At 47.0% G+C, this 18,248-nt stretch overlaps 1 protein-coding gene across 2 annotated transcripts in view; it reads right to left on the bottom strand.

The window, feature by feature from the left end:
• Nucleotides 1-6,460: 6,460 nt before the first annotated feature.
• The window catches only part of PNPLA1 (patatin like phospholipase domain containing 1), a 38,198-nt gene continuing 26,410 nt past the window's right edge, over nucleotides 6,461-18,248 (bottom strand). The window contains exons 6-8 of one of the 2 annotated variants that reach the window (XM_025383850.1): nucleotides 11,368-11,976; nucleotides 7,818-7,902; nucleotides 6,461-6,628 (exon numbers count right to left, since the gene is read on the bottom strand). In XM_025383850.1, coding sequence (XP_025239635.1) covers nucleotides 6,499-6,628; nucleotides 7,818-7,902; nucleotides 11,368-11,976 — 824 coding nt within the window. In that variant the 3' untranslated portion in view covers nucleotides 6,461-6,498. The remainder of the gene's footprint in view (nucleotides 6,629-7,817; nucleotides 7,903-11,367; nucleotides 11,977-18,248) is intronic. The other variant, XM_025383851.1, reaches the window with a different exon arrangement.

The raw sequence follows: 18,248 nt of genomic DNA, 5'->3' as shown, positions 1-18,248 counted from the left end.
CCTCAGGATGCTCACAGGCCCCACTGGTTATGGGGCTTTTGTGCCAATATGAATGTAGGGCACCATGTGCGGGTGCTGTGGAGGGGTGGGGCCCCTCAACTCCCACCATAGATGTTTTTGGTTTTTTCCCCCCAAGTGCTGGCAAGTATGTAGAGCAACACAGATGGTTTTTACAAGAGCACTGAGGTGCATGGAGGTCCTGCTGCTTTGCATGGCTTTAAAAAGGTGGGCAAGTAACATCATAACATAATTAACCTAATTCCCTCCCTCTGAGAAGTCAGAAGCCTAAGTGGGTGAGTCAGAGATAATGGGGTCAGCTGAGAACCGGTTGAGCTGGAGGTGTGAACTGGAGGTGTTAGCTGGGTTACAGCGGGGTTGTGCTGTGGGTATCAGTCAGAGGTGATTGTCTGGAAGAAAAGACAGCATTCTGGTGTTGCCCCGGTACAAGCGAGGCCTCTCAGTTTCAAAGCACAGTGGCTGACATGTAATAATCCATTCATGTTGATTAGGAAAAAAAAGAGAAAAAGGAGAAAGAAACTAGTTTGGGTTGCCAGATTTAGCACATAAAAATACAGGAGACCCAGTTAAATTTGAATTTCAGATAAATTATAAATAATTGCAATATTGAGGACATACTCCTACTAAATAATTATTCATTGTTTATCCGAAATTCAAATTTAACAAAATGTCCTCTATTTTATCTGGCAACTCTGAAACTAATGTAAGAACAATTATTTTAATTACCTCAAAACAAGAAAAATAATTAACCCAAGTGAAGAGAAATATGCAAGTGGATGTATTAATACTTTAACATAAATGACATTAAGAGCATCTGAGCTCTAAATACAGACTTTGAATTAAAACAATAATTATGATTAAGTTCGAGTCTTCCTTGGGTCCCAGGGAACAAGCATTCCTGGGCTGTGCAAAAGAGGCCACTCTCCTCCCCCTAGTTTCCAGGCCTCAGGCTTCTGCAAACATGGAGGCCACTCCTGGAAGAAAGGCCTGCGGCCAGGCGGGCCTCTCTGGTCAGTCTCCCCCCAGCACACACCTCCAGCTGCTTCCTTTGACTGGTCTGGTCACAGATCAACCAGAGTAGGCAGAGGATGCAAGGCCCCTGGGACTTTGACCCTTTTCAGGGTCTCAAAGGTACATTTTATTCCCTGAAATGGCCATGTTAAGTGGGGTCTGTTGCCACAGCTGAGCCCCAAGCCCCTAAATCCCCAACCCCACCAGGCTTAAATTTGCATATGGCCTCCTCAGGCTCCTAAGGCCAGTTTAGCATCGTCCTCCACCCATTCATTCTGGGTTTTGCATTTCAGGATTTGGTAAGCAAATGTACCTGAGGCCTGTGGGCAGCTGGGGCTTCCTTGCTGGGCCTGACGGGGACTGGAGATTGTCTGCTCTCTGGGGAGGTGGGGGGCAATTATTTTCTGGACAGGCTGGAAAAATTGAGGCTGAAGTTGTCTTCCTCATGGAACATTTTCACTGAGGTGTGAACAGCAAGCAGACAGAGAGTTAGCCCTCATTTGTGTTGGCTGCAGGGGAGGGACATTTGGCCTCCTTCTTCCTCTACAGCCACCCAGGACTTCAGGGCAGCCCGTCTCAACACCGCAGCACCACAAAATCCCGGGGGAGCTCGAAAGATCTCGATGCCTGGGCTGCCTGAGCAATTTCAGGCAGTGATTCCAGTGACCAGCTCAGGCTAAGCCGTTAGTACACTGTGAGAATTAAAAAACAAACAATAGAACTTGGGATCCTGCCACCACAGGAAAGAGGGAGTGTGTTGTTGGCTCAGTCCTGCTGGGCCCCCAAGAGTTTTGCCCTTGGACAGGATCCTGGGGAGAGTAGAAATGATCCGGCCCATCTCAAAGAAGCAAGCTCAGGCCAAGGTTAGGAGGAAGGTCCATGAGCGCCGATCAGTGCTGGCGTCCATCAGTCTGTCCAGAGTAGGGTAGTGGAAGGGTTGAAAGGATCGCAGGGAAGCTGAGATGCTCACCCTGGAAGGGAAACGGATCTTGCGCACCACTGGGACTGGCAGTAGGTCTTGTCCCCGGTCCTCAAAAAGGCCTAGAGTCAGGGGAGTGTGCCGGACAGCAGTGAGAAGCAGGCTTGGCCTCAGGATCCTCAGGTTCTCTCCCATTCCAGCTCCAGTTCTCTCTCACGGCTCACAGCTTCCTAGGAAAAGGACAGATTTGTCATTTCTGAGTCCCCCATCTAGGGCTTCCCTAACCTGAGTTCCACCAAGGATCACCCTTACAGGTTCATACACCTTGGGCAGCCCTGAGCAAGTAGCCAGGCCTTTTATAGCCAATGCATGGAAATTGGAAATCTCAAGTTACACCAAAAGCCAGTTAGGGGGTTCATTTCATTACCCAAGGGTCTTTTGCTGCTTGCAAATGTAATCTCCAGTGGGAGGTGATACAAGGGTGTTTGAAACATCATTCCATGTATGAAAGTTCAACTGATACTTGTTTTTTTAGGAAGGGGATAGGGCTGGAGTGGTCTCTGGATGGCTGAGTACAGTTGTACAGAGTTTACGCTGTATAAGGATACAGTGCCATATAAAGGGGGTAGGCGATTCGTAGACTTATGCATGTCTTTGCATGTTCTTTGTAGTTTTCTAGCAGTTGTCAGTCAAGTATCTTACTCTAACAAAATCAGTATATTATGACAATTTTCCAGTGGCTGGTAGTCAGGTTCTCCAGGAAGGGGTGCTATTTTCTTAGTACACAAGGTGCTGCCTGGGCTAGTGTTGACCTTGACTGTGACCAGGAAGGGAAAGGTGGGAGAAGAAGAGGAGTTGGATCAATGAGACCCAGGAGTCACCACAGCATCCCAGAACAGGACAGGCAGTGTCTGCCTTCCAAGGTCATCCTAAGGAATTCCACACCTCAGGGCAGCTGCATTCCTGGATCCGGCTGGGATGAGGTCTGTAGGTGAGCCAAACTGTCTCAGAAGTGGAGAGCAGAGGGAAGTGGAGTGGGCAGGGAGCAGACCTGGATAGGAGAAGCCGAGGAAGAACAGGTGAAAAGAAGGGAGACAAAAGGGAGAATCAGAAGGCCTCATTTCCAAGCCCTACCTCCACCTGCTGTGTGAGTTTGGGCAAGTAACTCGCCCTCTCTAGGAAAATGGAGGAAAACACTTGCGGAGCCCAGAAAAACACTGGGATGTGGACTTGTACATTCCTGGATGATTTTCAAATCTCCATAAATTTCAAATCTATCATTCTGTTGCTTAGACCCTGCAATGACTCCCCAGCACCACATGGGAAGTCCAGCCTCATTAGCCGGTCATTCAAGCCAGCCTGACCTACCTTCCACCACATCTCCAAGTTCACTTCCAGGCCTCTCCGCTACCTCCATCCTTGCAACCGCAGTTAACTGCTTGCATAGACTATTTCCTTGTTCTGGGCCATCCCATGTGCCTGGAATACCTTCCCACACCCCCATCCTCAGTCTGACTAACTTCTGCTCCTCTTCCACACCTCCACCAGGTTCCCTGAGATCCCCAAGCTAACAGAGTGAATTAGCTGCCTCTCCTCTGTGCTTCTCTTCCATAGTAATCCAGTGGTTCTCAAACTCCAGCGTGCATCAGTCATCTGGTGGACCATGCACAATACACACTGCTGGGCCACAGTCCCGTTTCTTATTCAGCAGGTGCAGGGTGAGCCCAAGAATCTGCATTCCTAAAAGCTCCTAGGAGGAACCACGCATTCAGATACCCTCTCTCTGCTCCTTTGTCTTGGTGCCCCAGCCTACAGACTGCCTGGGACCCTCCCAAATGTCCCATACAGGCCTGGGCACTGGTCATAAGGTCCTGACATGTCTTTGTTACCAGAATCACACAGGACGCTTCCACATTCAGCCTCTCATTTAAGTCCTAAATAACCATGGGTTGAAGGCAGGGCCGATGTTATAGACAGAAACTGAAACTCCCACTGAGTAACTTGCCAGAATGGAGAAACCAGTGCTAACCTCTGTGACTTCTGACTCCCACTCCAGTGCTCCTACCACCCTCATAGGCTGTGTCACTGAGTTGGAACATCAGGACACTGGTGACAGACAACCTAGATTGGGATCCTGGCTCTGCCACCTACCAACTGTGTGACTTTGGGCATATTACTTAACCTCTCTGTGCCATGGTGCTGGGCACATAAGTACTATGTAAACTGTAGCTGTTATTATTACACTCACATTGTAATGGGCGAAATTCCACAGAAACTCAAAGAAAAGGATCTCTTATGGTGGAAACTTGCAGCATCTCACAGACTTGGTAGGAATTAGGAGGATTTAGGGGCAAGATGGGGTCCTCCTTCTCCACTTGTAGCCTGTAGGCAGCCTCTCAATTTCTCAGTCTGTCTCTTCACTTTGAGGCCAGTGACACAATCCAGAGTCAGATGACCACTGAACTCTTACTGGAGGAGAGCCAAGGCTAGCAGAGGAAAGCTAGGCTGATACGTACACCCACCCACGCTCCAGGAGAAGAGCAAGTCTGGCATCACTGCTGGTCCTAGAATGAAAGGGGCCTGGAGCAGACTTAACCCAGCCTGCAGCCTAAATACAGCTATCCCAGCCAACACATAGCCCCATGAAAGAGAAACACAAATGTTTGTCCTTGTAATCCACTGAGATTTGGGGGATTGTTTGTTATGCAACGTTATAATAGCAGCAATAACTGACTAATACAATTTGCATTAGAGTATGAATTTCGACCTCTGATTAAAAAGCAATACTGATTAGTGTGTGGGACATCTACACTTTAGCTTTTGTTCTAGCCTCTCTCTGCTTGTCAGCAGGGATATCAGCTGGGGACTGGAAGTTTGCACAGGACTAGCCCATGGATGTGACAGTAGTTGTAGTTTGGGAGGAAATGAGCAGGTTTCTCCTCTTCCTGAATCACTCCCCACTTCTCTATCCCTAACATTTTTGAGCTTCTCTTTTCTACCCCTTACCCCAGCCTTTGGAATTGCTTAAGACCATCAGTTGGTAAATTGCCACCTCCAGGCAGGCTCATCATCTGTTCTGTGAAGGAACGCAGCAGACAACCACCTGCCTGGTGCAGGAGGTGTGACCCAATGACAACAGTGCTTCCCACAGTTTATGAATGTTGTCTTGTTTGTTTCTATCACAGCCTGTTTCTTTGTAAAGCACCTTCATTCCCAGAAGGTTTGTCGACCAAAGTGGCTCTTGCTGAATTTGACAGTTCCTGCTTCTCTGCTGCAGTGGGAAGAGAGCTGGCCCTGGAATCAAGGAACTGGAGCCTGGGCTTGGCTTCCAGATAGTGCTCCTAGCCCCAGGGAGGCTCCCCACACCCACCGCAGACCTGCCTGACCGAACTTGACCATGAGCTCCTAGAGACAGAGATAAGGACGCTCAAAGGTCAGGAAAGCATTGGGGCTGGAGATCAAGAATGAGTGAGAAGAATCCCAGGCTGGGATTGTTGATCCCATGAACCCAGGGACCTCTAGCTGCCGTCCTGCACAGTCCCTTACCTACCTGTCATCCAGAAAGAACATGTGGTTTGTTCCACTTCCTGCAGCAGCTCTGAGAATCTCCTCCTACCATACTGCTTCCCACCACTCACCAAGTGCATTGCTTAGACTTTGAGGTGGGTCTTTGGCCACCAGGTGAGCCTCTGACCCTTGTCTGTCTGATAAATCCCTGTGCTCATCCAGGGACCCCACTTGGGACAAGAACAACCAGGAAGGATGTTGCTCAGAATGATTAGAGGTTTTTCTGACCAATAAAGACTTGAAGCAAATTAAATAGCAGTGTGGGTCTGTTCCATTCAGAGAATACTGTGTTGCCCAGGCCAGACTCCAACTCCCAAGCTCAAGCAATCCTCCCGCCTCAGCCTCCCAAATAGCTGGGACTACAGGCACATGCCACCATGCCTGGCCAATTCAGAGAATACACTGATGACCCAATGAAATAATTGTAAATAATACCTGGCTTGGTTTGAATTTGAGGCTGTCATTTGAATTTGTGAGTGTGTTTGTATACCTGCATGAGCCTTTAATTAAAATATGATGACTCAGTAAAAAAAAATTAAAACTTGGTTTAGGTGAGGCTTAGAGCCACCGTGACTGGCCTGTCTAGTTTTGTTTTTAAGTAGCATCTCTTCAGAAGCAGAGAGACAACCAGCTAACCTCTGGGAATTATGTAAACATAACATCTACTTATTGTGAGCTATTACACATGCTGCATTCTATGAGGCAATTTACATCATTGATCACATTAAACTCTCACAACTTTGTGAAGTGGTATCAACCCCATTTTACAGGAAATGGAGGCTCAGGGAGAGCAAGTGTCCCAACCATGATCCCTGAATGGAGTTGTGGCAGAGCAGGAATTTTATGTCGGATGTGTCTGTTCCAAAGCCCAACCTCCCACCCCTCCGCTACTCCCCTACTCTCCCCTGCATTCCTCAGAATCTCCCTGAACACAGTTCCCAAAGCTGCTCCTCTCCGTGGGATTTAAGGAACATTAGTCATGCTCACTGCACTTTGCCGCTTGGTTTTTTGGATCGCGGATATCTTGGGAAACCTTTTCTGGTGCCACTTGTCTTTTGCTTGTTCTTCTTAAAGACCTTATTCACCCAGTTTGAGTCTTCAGCAGGGCTCTCCCTAGGCAAAGAGATTAAGTGGTTCATTATGGGCCTGGCCTGGGCCCTCCAACATCTGGGCCTGCTCAGCTCCGCAAGTGGGCACACCCGTGCTGTGGTTCTCAACCCTGGCTGAGCATTGGATTTCCCAGCAAACTTTTAAAAATATAATCAATGAATATTTATCTAAGTAACATCATGTCCATGAGTCAGACTTTTATACAGTTATATGTAAATTCAAAAAGGTTTAAATTATGTGAACAAAATGCATAACTTATGCCTAAGCTCAAAATTGTTAAATTCATACAAACTCTTTCAAAAAGTTTTATGGTTAAAATTATACTTAATGTGGGAAGCAGGTAAATTTTAATACGCTTGATGTGAGAGAGAGTGCAAACATTAAAAGCAAGAATGCCTCGGGCCCTGCTCTCTCAATACCTACAGCTGTGGTCATGGAGAAACCCAGCCACTGCCAGAGTGGTCCCAAGGCAGGGAGGGATGAGAGGAGGGCTGGGGTTGTGGGGAGAAATACCCTCGACCCAATTTCTGATCTCCTGCGGTGCCTCCCCCACTGCCAGTACAAACGGCATTCAGCCAGCAAGGGAGCCTGGGTAATGTGGTCCTCAGGGATGTTTTAAAAAAATGCAGATCCCCGGGCCCTCTCATAGTTATTGCAAAGATACAATGCAGTGTATGTTGCACAACCCAGACACTTGATGTGCATAATAAAAAAGATTTTCTGGGGACAGTCTACAGTCTAGGACTATCAGGTCATTATGAGGCTAATAGAAAATAGTTTGAGTAAGGAAGGCCTTTGATAGAGATCCTTAATTCATGCCATGCAGGAGCTGCCTAAGGCTGGGAGGTAGGATGCCTGCAGGCCTTCTTGAACGGTGGTATCACCGGAGAATAAAATACGAGGGCAGGGGATGCGCATTCTCACACTGCACTCAGAGAAGGATCATTCCCAGTGTGCAGGAGAAGAGAATGACATCAACACGGACAGGCTCCTTCCCCACACACTGCCCTCACTGAACAAGAGTAGGCGGCTTTGTGAGACGTAAAGGGGTGGACCTGTAATCACACAATCACACACACCAGAAAAGGATCCCAGGGTTCCTGGGGCAGCTAAGGTGGTGGAAGATATGGCTTAGCCAGGCTCCCTTCTCCCGCCCAAAGGAAAGAGCGTGCTCCACGAGGGAGAAACTTACATGACATAAGGCTTGCTGACGGTTTCCTTCACATGAACCAGAGGCACGGCGCTTTTTGGATTTGAAGAGACAAGAGGAGCTACAGCTAAAAGTAAAAATATAGGAAACGAGAGGGAGATGGGGAGGGGGGATATGGAGTCATTTTTGAAATAGCAATAGTAAGTAAATGAGAAGGTTTAAAAACAGCAAAGAACTCCCTTGTCCTCAAATTCTCATCTTTACAACCAGAGTCATGCTGTGGGACTTGACTGAGATGCAGGCCTGTGGCATCTGTGGAGGGGCTGACTCGGACCCTTGGTGGAACATTAGAAACAACTCCCAGGGAAGGTGCAGTGGCTCAAGCCTGTAATCCGGCACTTTGGGAGGCAAAGATGGGTGGATCACTTGAGGCCAGGAGTTCGAGACCAGCCTGGCCAACATGGTGAAACCCTGTCTCTACTAAAAATACAAAAATTAGCTGGGTGTGGTGGTGCATGCTTGTAATCCCAGCTACATGGGAGGCTGAGGCAGGGGAATCACCTGAGCCCCAAAGGTTGAGAGTGTAGTGAGCTGGGAGTGGGATACTGTCTCAAAAAAAAAAAAGAAGGAAAAGAAAAAAATAGCGCCCTCACAGAAAGCAGTGCGTTAGGGAAGGTTTTCAGGAAAATCCCTGGAGGGGGCTAGACTTTCCATCACATGCTTCATGTAATGCTTTTTGCTTGTTTCTTGGAACAGAGTATTAATAGTTTCACAACCGTTGCTCTTAAGTGAGCTCTTTGCATGTTTCTAATGAGTATGGGGGTACATAATATATGAAGGTTAATATGTAATTATGTATTATATATAAATAAAAGTAATATAAAGTATATGTAGGTTCCTCTGAAGTTATTTTGTTAGAGGCCTGTTGTATGTCCCTAACTCTCCCAAATCTATTCACATTGAGGCTTGTCCTTCTGTTTTTGGATTTTCCTAGGGCTTTTAACAATTTTCCTGTTCCCCAATGCCACCAATGGCCATCATTAAATGACTGATACTACTAAACTCTAGGGCAGGGGTGTCCAGTCTTTCGGCTTCCCTGGGCCACACTAGAAGAAGAATTGTCCTGGGCCACACAGAAGATACATTAACAGTAATGATAGCTGATGAGCTAAAAAAAAAAAAAAAAAATCCAAAAAAAATCTCACGTTTTAAGAAAGTTTATGAATTTTTTATAGACTGGTGCATTCAGAGCCGTCCTGGGACACGCGCTGGATAAGCTTGCTCTAGGGCGTCTCAGCTCTGCCTAACTCTCATAGATGGCCTAGGATGTCACCGTTGAGGCTCAGTTGTATGCTATAACATGGTTTCTCAATCTCAGTACATGCTATTGACACTAAGAGTTAGCGCTTTTTACAGAGGCTATTCTGTGAATTACAGGGTATTTTTCAGTGTCCCCAGCCTCTAACCACTAGGTGACAACCAAATGTCTGCAGACATTGCTAAATGTCTCCTGGAGACAAAATCACTGCCAGCGGAGAATCACTAGACTATATATGCCCTCTATCCACCCCCAATATGAGTGAGGATGCCAACTTGGGGCCCAGGATTGCTCAGGTACCTGAAGATGGCCACCTTCATGCACAGGTATGATTAATGTAAAACAAATGTTTTGCATTCAACAGGAAATAAGAGAGCAGGTAAAACACTGTGACCTATTTTCTGACTCTTTTTTTTTTTTTTCTGAGACAGAGTCTCACTCTGTCGCCCAGGCTGGAGTGCAGTGGCAAGATCTCTACTCACTGCCACCTCTGCCTCCCTGGTTCAAGTGATTCTCCTGCCTCAGCCTCTTGAGTAGCTGGGACTGCAGGTACCTGCCACCATGCCCGACTAATTTTTTGTTTTTTAGTAGAGATGGGGTTTCACCACGTTGGCTAGGCTGGTCTCGAACTCCTGACTGAAAGTGATTTGCCCGTCTCTGCCTCTCAAAGGCATGAGCCACAGCCTAATTTTCTTAATGGCCTTTTGTTTCTGTCTCATTAAAAGAGTCAAAGTAAACCTGTTCCAAAGAAAGGGCATCTCTGCCAACTTGGGGCTAATTCCCAGAGGAGGAGACATTGCCGATCTGTGACGTTTACTATAATAGCTCTGGAAGTTTGGCTGAGGACCATGAGCACCCTACAATCTGGCTTCAGTCCCTCATCTGGGTCTCTGTCCCTCTGTCCCCACCCAGACCATCCATGGTGGCCACACACATGTCCTCTCCTTCCTAAAGTACCTTGAAAGTACCCTGCACATCCCTGCACTGCAACTGAGCATCTTAAATAAACAAAATCGGAAATGTTCTTTCTATTCCATCCCATATATCCCACAAACCATGATGTTCAAAATCCTGCCCATTTAAACTCACCTGTCACCTCCAAGAAGCTTTTCATACTCCCCCAGAGAGAAGTGGTCTTATTCTCTACGAATACCCTCCAACACTGTGTTTTTGTTAGTTATATAGTACTTAATACTTCCTTTTTTTTTTTTAATGGAGTTTCACTCTTGTTGGCCAGGCTGGAGTGCAATGGAGCAATCTCGGCTCCCTGCAACCTCCAGCTCCTGGATTCAAGTGATTATCCCACCTCAGCCTCCCAAGTAGCTGGGATTACAGGCGTGTACCACCATGCCTGGTTAATTTTTGTATTTAGTAGAAATGGGGTTTCACCATGTTGATCAGGCTGGTCTTGAACTCCTGTCCTCAGGTGATCCACCCACCTTGGCCTTCCAAAGTGCTGGGATTACAGTTGTGAGTAACCACACCCAGGCCCTGACTGTATTTTTGAGGTTAGTATCCGTGTTATCTCCTCTGCTGAAAGGGAGATTTCCTGAGTAAGGAATTGAGAACAGTTTATCTTTGCAGCCTATATAGTGGTGCTTCTGAAATCATCTGTAGTAGTAAGGAACCAGTTTTTAAAAAATTTCTTTGTAGTCTAACAAACTGGTACTTTTGTGAAATACAATGCAAATAAATTAGTAAAAAATGGTCAAGCTCCAGGATGTTGTGGCAATACCTTAGTGCTACAAACATTTCTAAATGATTACTCTTAATTTCTGCATTCACTCCGTGGTGGGCTAGTAACACACAGTTGAGGGCTGGATTGGTCTGCGGACCACTCTTTGAGTAGCATTGCCCAGCACAGCAGGTTTCACAGTAAAAATCTACTGGCCCAGCGGTCTCAAATGTGAGCAGGCAAAAAAATCACCTGGAGAGCTTGTAAAAAAGACAGGTGGGCCCCACCTCCAAAGTTGGTGATTTAGTAGGTCTGCAATAGGACCTGAGGATTATAATTTCTAACAAGTTCCCAGGTGATGCTTTTGCTGCTGGTGGGGGGACCACACTTTGAGAAGCACTGCACCAAGGGACTGAACCAATGTCCTTTATACTGCCCCCTTGTGGCGGACTGTCCTCATAATGAACAGAGACGCTGAAGCTCACTGCTAACTTCATCCATGCACCCCTAGAAAAGCAGTTATCGGCCCTGGTGTCCTTGCTCTCTTGCCGAGGGGCTCCAGGAATGAGAAAGCCATAAGAAGCCAGAAGGGTCCATACCTTGGGGCTGTTCTGGGCCTAGTTCCTCCACAGGTGGCTGAGCAGGGAAGGCTGAAAAAGAACCTCGGGGCGGTGTTTGAGGTGCCCCCACAGTTGAAGGCCCCAGGGATGGCCTGGGTGAAGTGAGTGCCTGAGAGTGTGGGGATCTGGGTGGTGATCCAGACGGTTGTACCTGCTGCTGAGGTGACACAGGTGACAGTCCAGGTGGTGTGGTGGGCAGTGATGAGCCAGGTGTGGAGCTGGGTGGCTTGTGCACAGCTGGGAATGATACAGGTGGCATGTTAGTTGGAGAAAGTGGCGTTGAAGAGGCCAGTGGCTGAGCAGGTGGCTGCTCAAGTGGAGAGACTGGTGCTGAAACAGGTGACTCGCATGTGGATTCAAGTGTCTGCACAGGTGGGGACACAGGCGGACTGTGGCCGCCCCTTCCATCCCCTTTGGGAACCCACTCCGTGTGAGGTCGTGGGGCTCCTTCCAGACTGGCCTGCTGTGCTTGAAGGCTTGGTTGACTGCGTTCAGGGCACTCATTGCCAAGGGCGAGTTCTATCTGGCAGTACACTTCCACCCGGGGGAAAATCGCTCTCTTGGAGGGAGAATTAAGATAAACAGCATCTAGGAGAGACGACAGCATGGGGTGTTACTCAGCCCAGGCAGCAGCATGGCTTTTGCGAAAATGGTTTCTTGAGTTATTTTCCTAAACAGGATCAGTGCTTTTCAAAGGTCTTTCTGTACTTACTTGAATTTATCGTGAGTGAAAACAAACGGGATGGTTCCTGGCACTTACGGTGTAGTGTGGGGGAGCAGGCGTTGCCCACCCAAATCATCTAGAGTTTCAGCTGAGGCAAGTGCAGGAAGAGAGGAGCGTGGTGCTGTGAGAGACGGCAGGTCATCTGAGGGACTGGCAGTGAGCAGAGATCTGAAGGGCACGTGGCCCAGGATGGTCAGGGCGGGGTGGTGAGGGTGTTTCAGCAGAGGGAACAGCACACACAAAGGCCACAAAGTTTGAGGACACTCCAGGTGGTGGGGGCCTGAAAGGTCAGCGTGGGGTGAGGGGACGGTGCTGGGGGAGGAGGCTGAGGAGGCAGCAGGGGCCAGACCATGTCAGGGCTGTAGGCAGCAGCTAAGATCCTTGGTTTTCATGGCAAGCATTATTGTAGCACGACTTTTAGGCAGGGGAGGCAACCAACTGAGGTTGGTTCTGAGAAGGTCACTGTGGTTGTAAGACTCATGGAGAAAGGTAAAAGGGTTGCTTGAGTCTGGGAAGCTGAAGCTTCAGTGAGCCATGATTGCGCCACTACACTCCAGCTTGGGTGACAGAGTGAGACCCTGTCTCAAAAAGGATGGGTGGGGGAGGGGCATTTATCTAGACCATACAACAGCCCTTAAATAAGAAAACAAATAATTCAGTTTTTAAAATGTGTAAAAGAGCCAACTGAAAGGGCTCTCGATGGCCAAAGCTGGAACAATTTGAGGAAAAAAATAAAGTAGTATTGAATAATAACCCAAAGTATAACATAACCGTGAGTCTATACTGATATAAACATATGATTACGTAAGTAAGTAAATCAGGCAGAAGAGAGAAAGCTCCCCTGCAGAAGAATTCTAAATAATTTGTGTAGATACTTGACCCTTTAGGGAGTAGAGCATAACTTCTCACTCCTTAAGTATGAGCTGTGCACAGTGACTTTCTTCTAAAGACTGCAGTAAGGATAGAGGGAGAAAGAGTACTTTACAATGGAGAAACCCAATGGATGCTACCTCAGTCAGGCGGTCACAGTCAACATCAGCAGGGATACATCACGTTGGCAGCATGTGCCTGTGAGGTAATGCAATGTGAATGGCACCTTACCTCTGTGGTCTCCTCCCCAGAATTCACAACCCCAGCCTAATCATGAGAAAAACATCAGACAAACCCCAACTGAGGGACATTCTACAAAATACCTGACCGATAGTCAACTCTGTCAAGGTCATCAAGAATAAGAAAAATCTCTGTAATCCCAGCACTTTGGGAGGCTGAGGCGGGTGGATCACGAGGTCAGGAGATCAAGACCATCCTGGCTAACATGGTGAAACCCCGTCTCTACTAAAAATACAAAAAACTAGCCGGGCATGGTGGCGGATGCCTGTTGTCCCAGCTACTCAGGAGGCTGAGGCAGGAGAATGGCGTGAACCCGGGAGGCAGAGCTTGCAGTGAGCTGAGATCACACCACTGCACTCCAGCCTGGGCGACAGAATGACACTCTGTCTCAAAAAAAAAAAAAAGAATAAGAAAAGTCTGAGAAACTGTTATAGGCAAGAGGAACCCTAGGAGATGTGACAACGAAATGTAATATGATCCCTGGGTGAGGGTTCTTGGAACAGAAAAACGAATTAGGTAAAAACTAAGAAAATCTGAATAAGCAATGGCTCTTACTTAAAAATATATCAAGACTGGTTCATAAGTTGTAACAAATGTACTGGACTGAATACCATGGTATGTATGTATCATTCTGTAACATCTAACAGATGTGAAACAAACACCCTGTATTATTTTCACAAGTTATCCATAAATCTAAAACTACCCTAAAAACACAAAGCTTATTAAGAGTCTAGGTGAGAAATGTGCAAAAGAGTGGAACGAATGCTTCACCAAAGAGGATCTATGGCAGGCATATAGGCAAATGAAAAGATGCTCAAAGTCATTAGTCATTAGGGGAATGCAAATTAAAACCACAATATGTTACTGACATGCACCTCTTAGAAGGGCTACAGTGAAAAATTCAGAGCATTAATTAAAAAGACCAAAAGTTGGCCGGGCACGGTAGCTCAAGCCTGTAATCCCAGCACTTTGGGAGGCCGAGACGGGCGGATCACGAGGTCAGGAGATCGAGACCATCCTGGCTAACCCGGTGAAACCTTGTCTCTACTAAAAAATACAAAAAAAAACTAGCCGGGCGAGGTGTTGGGCGCCTGTAGTCCCAGCTACCCGGGAGGCTGAAGCAGGAGAATGGCGTGAACCCAGGAGGCGGAGCTTGCAGTGAGCCGAGATCTGGCCACCGCACTCCAGCCTGGGCGACAGAGGGAGACTCCGTCTCAAAAAAAAAAAAAAAAAAAAAAAGACCAAAAGTTTTGGAGGAATGGGAATGCTCATCCACTGCTGGTAGGAATGAAACATGGTACAACTGCTTTGGGAAACCATTTGGCAGTTTATTAAAATGTCAAACATGTATTCTGGTTATATATCCAAAAGAATTGAAATAGCATCTGAAAGAGACATGTATACATCCATGGGCACTGCAGCATTATCCACAATAGCCGAAAGATGGAAGCAACCCCAGTGTCCCTTGTCAGATGGATGGACAAAGAAAACGTGGAATATATTTAGCTTTAAAAAGGAAGAAAATCGGCCGGGCGTGGGGGCTCACGTTTGTAATCACAGCACTTTGGGAGGCCAAGGTGGGCGGATCATGAGGTCAGGAGATCGAGACCATCCTGGCCAAATGGTGAAACCCCATCTCTACTAAAAACACAAAAATTAGCTGGGCGTGGTGGCATGTACCTGTAGTCTCAGGTACTTAGGAAGCTGAGGCCGGAGAATCGCTTGAACCCAGGAGGCATAGGTTGCAATGAGCCGAGATCGTGCCACTGCCTGGGCAACAGAGCGAGACTCCACCTCAAAAAAGGAAGACAATCCTGTCACATGCTACAGCTGCAACATGGATGAACCTTGAGGCCATTATGTTAGGTGAAATAAGCCAGTCACAAAAAGACAAATACCGCATGATTCCATTTATATGAGGTACCTAGTGTAGTCAAAATCATCAGCATAGAAAGTGGAATGGCGGTTGCTGGGGGCTGGAGGAAGACAAAAGGGGGAGTTGTTGATCAATGTGTGTAAAGGTTCAGTTTTGCAAGATGAAAACATTCTGGAGATCTGCTGCACAACAATATGAACATAGTTAACACAACTGAACTACGTGCTTAAAATTTGTTATGTGTTTTTTTTACCACGATTAAAATATTTGTGGATGTATGTTAAACATGCATGTACCACGCAATCCCGTCATTCCATTTCTAGGTATTTACCCAAGAGAAATGAAAGCATATGTCCACACCAAGACTCATGTATGAGTGTTCACAGCAGCTTTATCCATAATAGCCCAAATCTGGAAATGACCTAAATGTCCATCAATAGGGGAATGGGTAAATGGGCTGTGGCATATGCATACAGTGGTATATTCAACTCTTTTGGTAGGTGAGCTGTGGTACATTCATACAGTGGCACAGAACGTAAAAAGGAACAAACTATTTATACATTCAACAACATGGATGAATCTCAAAATAATTATGCAGAGTGAAATAATTCAGATTTTAAAAAAAGAGTTCACATTGTAGTGAATTAATCTGTGATGGCAGAAAGCAGATCGGGGTTGCTTGGGAAAGGCAGGGGGTGAGGGAAGGTGGGAGGGATCATGAAAGGGCATGAGGAAATTTTAGGGATGACGAATTATTCACTATCTTAATTGTGGTGATGGTTTCACAGGGGTGTGTGTGTGTGTGTGTGTGTGTGTGTGTACAGAGAGGGAGACACTTACCAAACTGTGAGAGGGAAGAAGGGAGTTGGGGAGGAAGGCGGAAAAGAGGTTTGGCCAGGCATGCCTGAATGCCGGATGGATATTTTAGACATGGCATCCTCTGAGCTCCAACCTCACTCAGCACCCACGTTCATACATCTGTGTGGGGAATGCGGATTTTCAAGCACGCCTGCGTGCACTGCCCTTCCCTTTGGCAGGAGGCCGCTGCCAGGATGGGCCGAGTGTAGAGAGAGTGGCTTGCCTGGCAGCAGGAATAATTAATTCTCCTCCCTTGGGAGGGAGGAGAAAGTGGTTTTGAGAATGTGAGCTGAGAAATGGAGGGTGACACCTTTTGGGGTATAGTTTCCTACTGGAGGTGACCCCCCACCCAGAAGGCAGCCTGAGGGAGGCCAGGCGGACTCCCATTTTCTGTTCCCAGATGGCAGGTAGGGATAAGGGTGTGGCTCTGGAGACCAACTGCAATTTCTCAGTATGTGTCAGTAGTTCCTGTTCACATCTGATGCAGGGAGAAAAATCCACTCCCACCAAATCCAAGAGGACTGAGGTGGTGGAGGTGAAATCTGCGCTAAAAAAGCCGTGCCGTATGCTGGCAAATTGGAAGAGGAAGCAAAAATAGTTGGTAGTCAGCACGAGACCACTTCTCCCTTAGGAGTTGTATCTGTTCCTACTTGGAGTGATTCCAGGGCCATTGAAGAAACCTGCCCCATCCATATACTGGCTCAATTTTGGGGGCGGATTCCTGAAGTGCCACCATCAGGTTTCACCCAGCAGTAGGCTGGACTGACCGTGGCTAGGACTCAGCACGTCTCATGAGAGCTACCATTTATTTGAGCATTGTGCTAAGGTCTTGTGGCTTCGCTCCTTTAATCTTCGAAATAAAACCATAAGGTTCCATGATTAGGCCCCTTTTACAGATGAGGAAACTGAGGCCCCAGGAGATTAATTACCTGCTCAAGATCACACAGTTAGTAGGTGTCAGGAGCTAGGATCTAAACCCCCTTTTTCATAGATTAGGAAACCAAGCCTTAGAGAGGGGAAGCGATTATCCGGAGGTCACACAGCTATGGGTGGGGTGGGGGCCTAGAGCTACTTGCCTCTAGAGCCCAGGTTTTCTCCATCCTGCTCTCCTATCTGTCCAGCCTGTCCACCCTCCTTGTTGGGAGAAAGGACCCAGGAGAAAGCAGAGACAGGATAAGGGGAGTTTGGGAAGCAGGAAGGAATTTTGAAGAAGGGAAAAATAAGTGAACACCTCCTAGGAAGAAAATCTCATCCAACCCCTTAATCTCACCCACAGAGTATTTTTTAAAGCTACATACACAAAAAGTTTACCACAGAATTACTCATAATCACAAACATTTGGAAACTCAAAGGAATGATCAAGCAAATTTTTCTGTACAGCTATGATGGAATATTATACAACTGCCAAAAAAGACAGTCACAAAGACGTGTGGCAACAAGGAAAATGCTTCTGATGTAACATTAGGTAAACCCTTTGATCTAGTGATCCTTTTTTCTGAAAATAATTGATTCTAAATATGGCAAAGCTTTTGTTGATTTCTTTCTTTTTTTAAAGACAGGGTCTTGCCTGTAATCCCAGCACTTTGGGAAGCCCAGAAGGGTGGATCATGAGGTCAGGAGATCGAGACCATCCTGGACAACACGGTGAAACCCCATCTCTACTACAAAAATACAAAAAACTAGCCGGGTGTGGTGGCGGGGTCCCAGCTACTCGGGAGGCTGAGGCAGGAGAATGGCATAAACCCAGGAGGCGGAGCTTGTGGTGAGCTGAGATCCGGCCACTGCACTCCAGCCTGGGCGACAGAGCGAGACTCCTTCTCAAAAAAAAAAAAAAAGACAGGGTCTCACTCTGTCGCCCAGAGTGGAGTGCAGTGGTGCAGTCATGGCTCACTGCCGCCTTGACCTCAAGTAGCTTGGGCTATAAGCATGTGCCACCATGCCCAGTTAATTGTTTAATTTCTTGTAGAGATGGGAGTCTCACAATTGCCCAGGCTGGTCTCAAATTCCTGGGCTCAAGTGATCCTCCTGCCTTGGCTTCCTAAAGTGCTGAGATTACAGGCATGAGACACCACATCCAGTCTTGTTCATTTCTTGTAACAAAGATGTTTGCCATGGAGTTAGCACATAAAAGACATGTCATTGGAATTGTTTCTTCCACCCTGATAAAGCACAGAGAATATATAGGTGGAGGGACCACCATTCCAAACCTACACAGGGCAAAGGCTCTTCTCTGTGATTTGCTGGTCACTCAGAGTCTTACGCAAATATAAACTAGTGACATCCAGTTCTACC

Source organism: Theropithecus gelada, chromosome 4 (genome assembly GCF_003255815.1).
Source record: "Theropithecus gelada isolate Dixy chromosome 4, Tgel_1.0, whole genome shotgun sequence".
Classification (NCBI taxonomy): domain Eukaryota; kingdom Metazoa; phylum Chordata; class Mammalia; order Primates; family Cercopithecidae; genus Theropithecus; species Theropithecus gelada.
The sequence above is the reverse complement of the archived record's forward strand: the minus strand, read 5'-3'. Positions and strand labels throughout refer to the sequence as shown.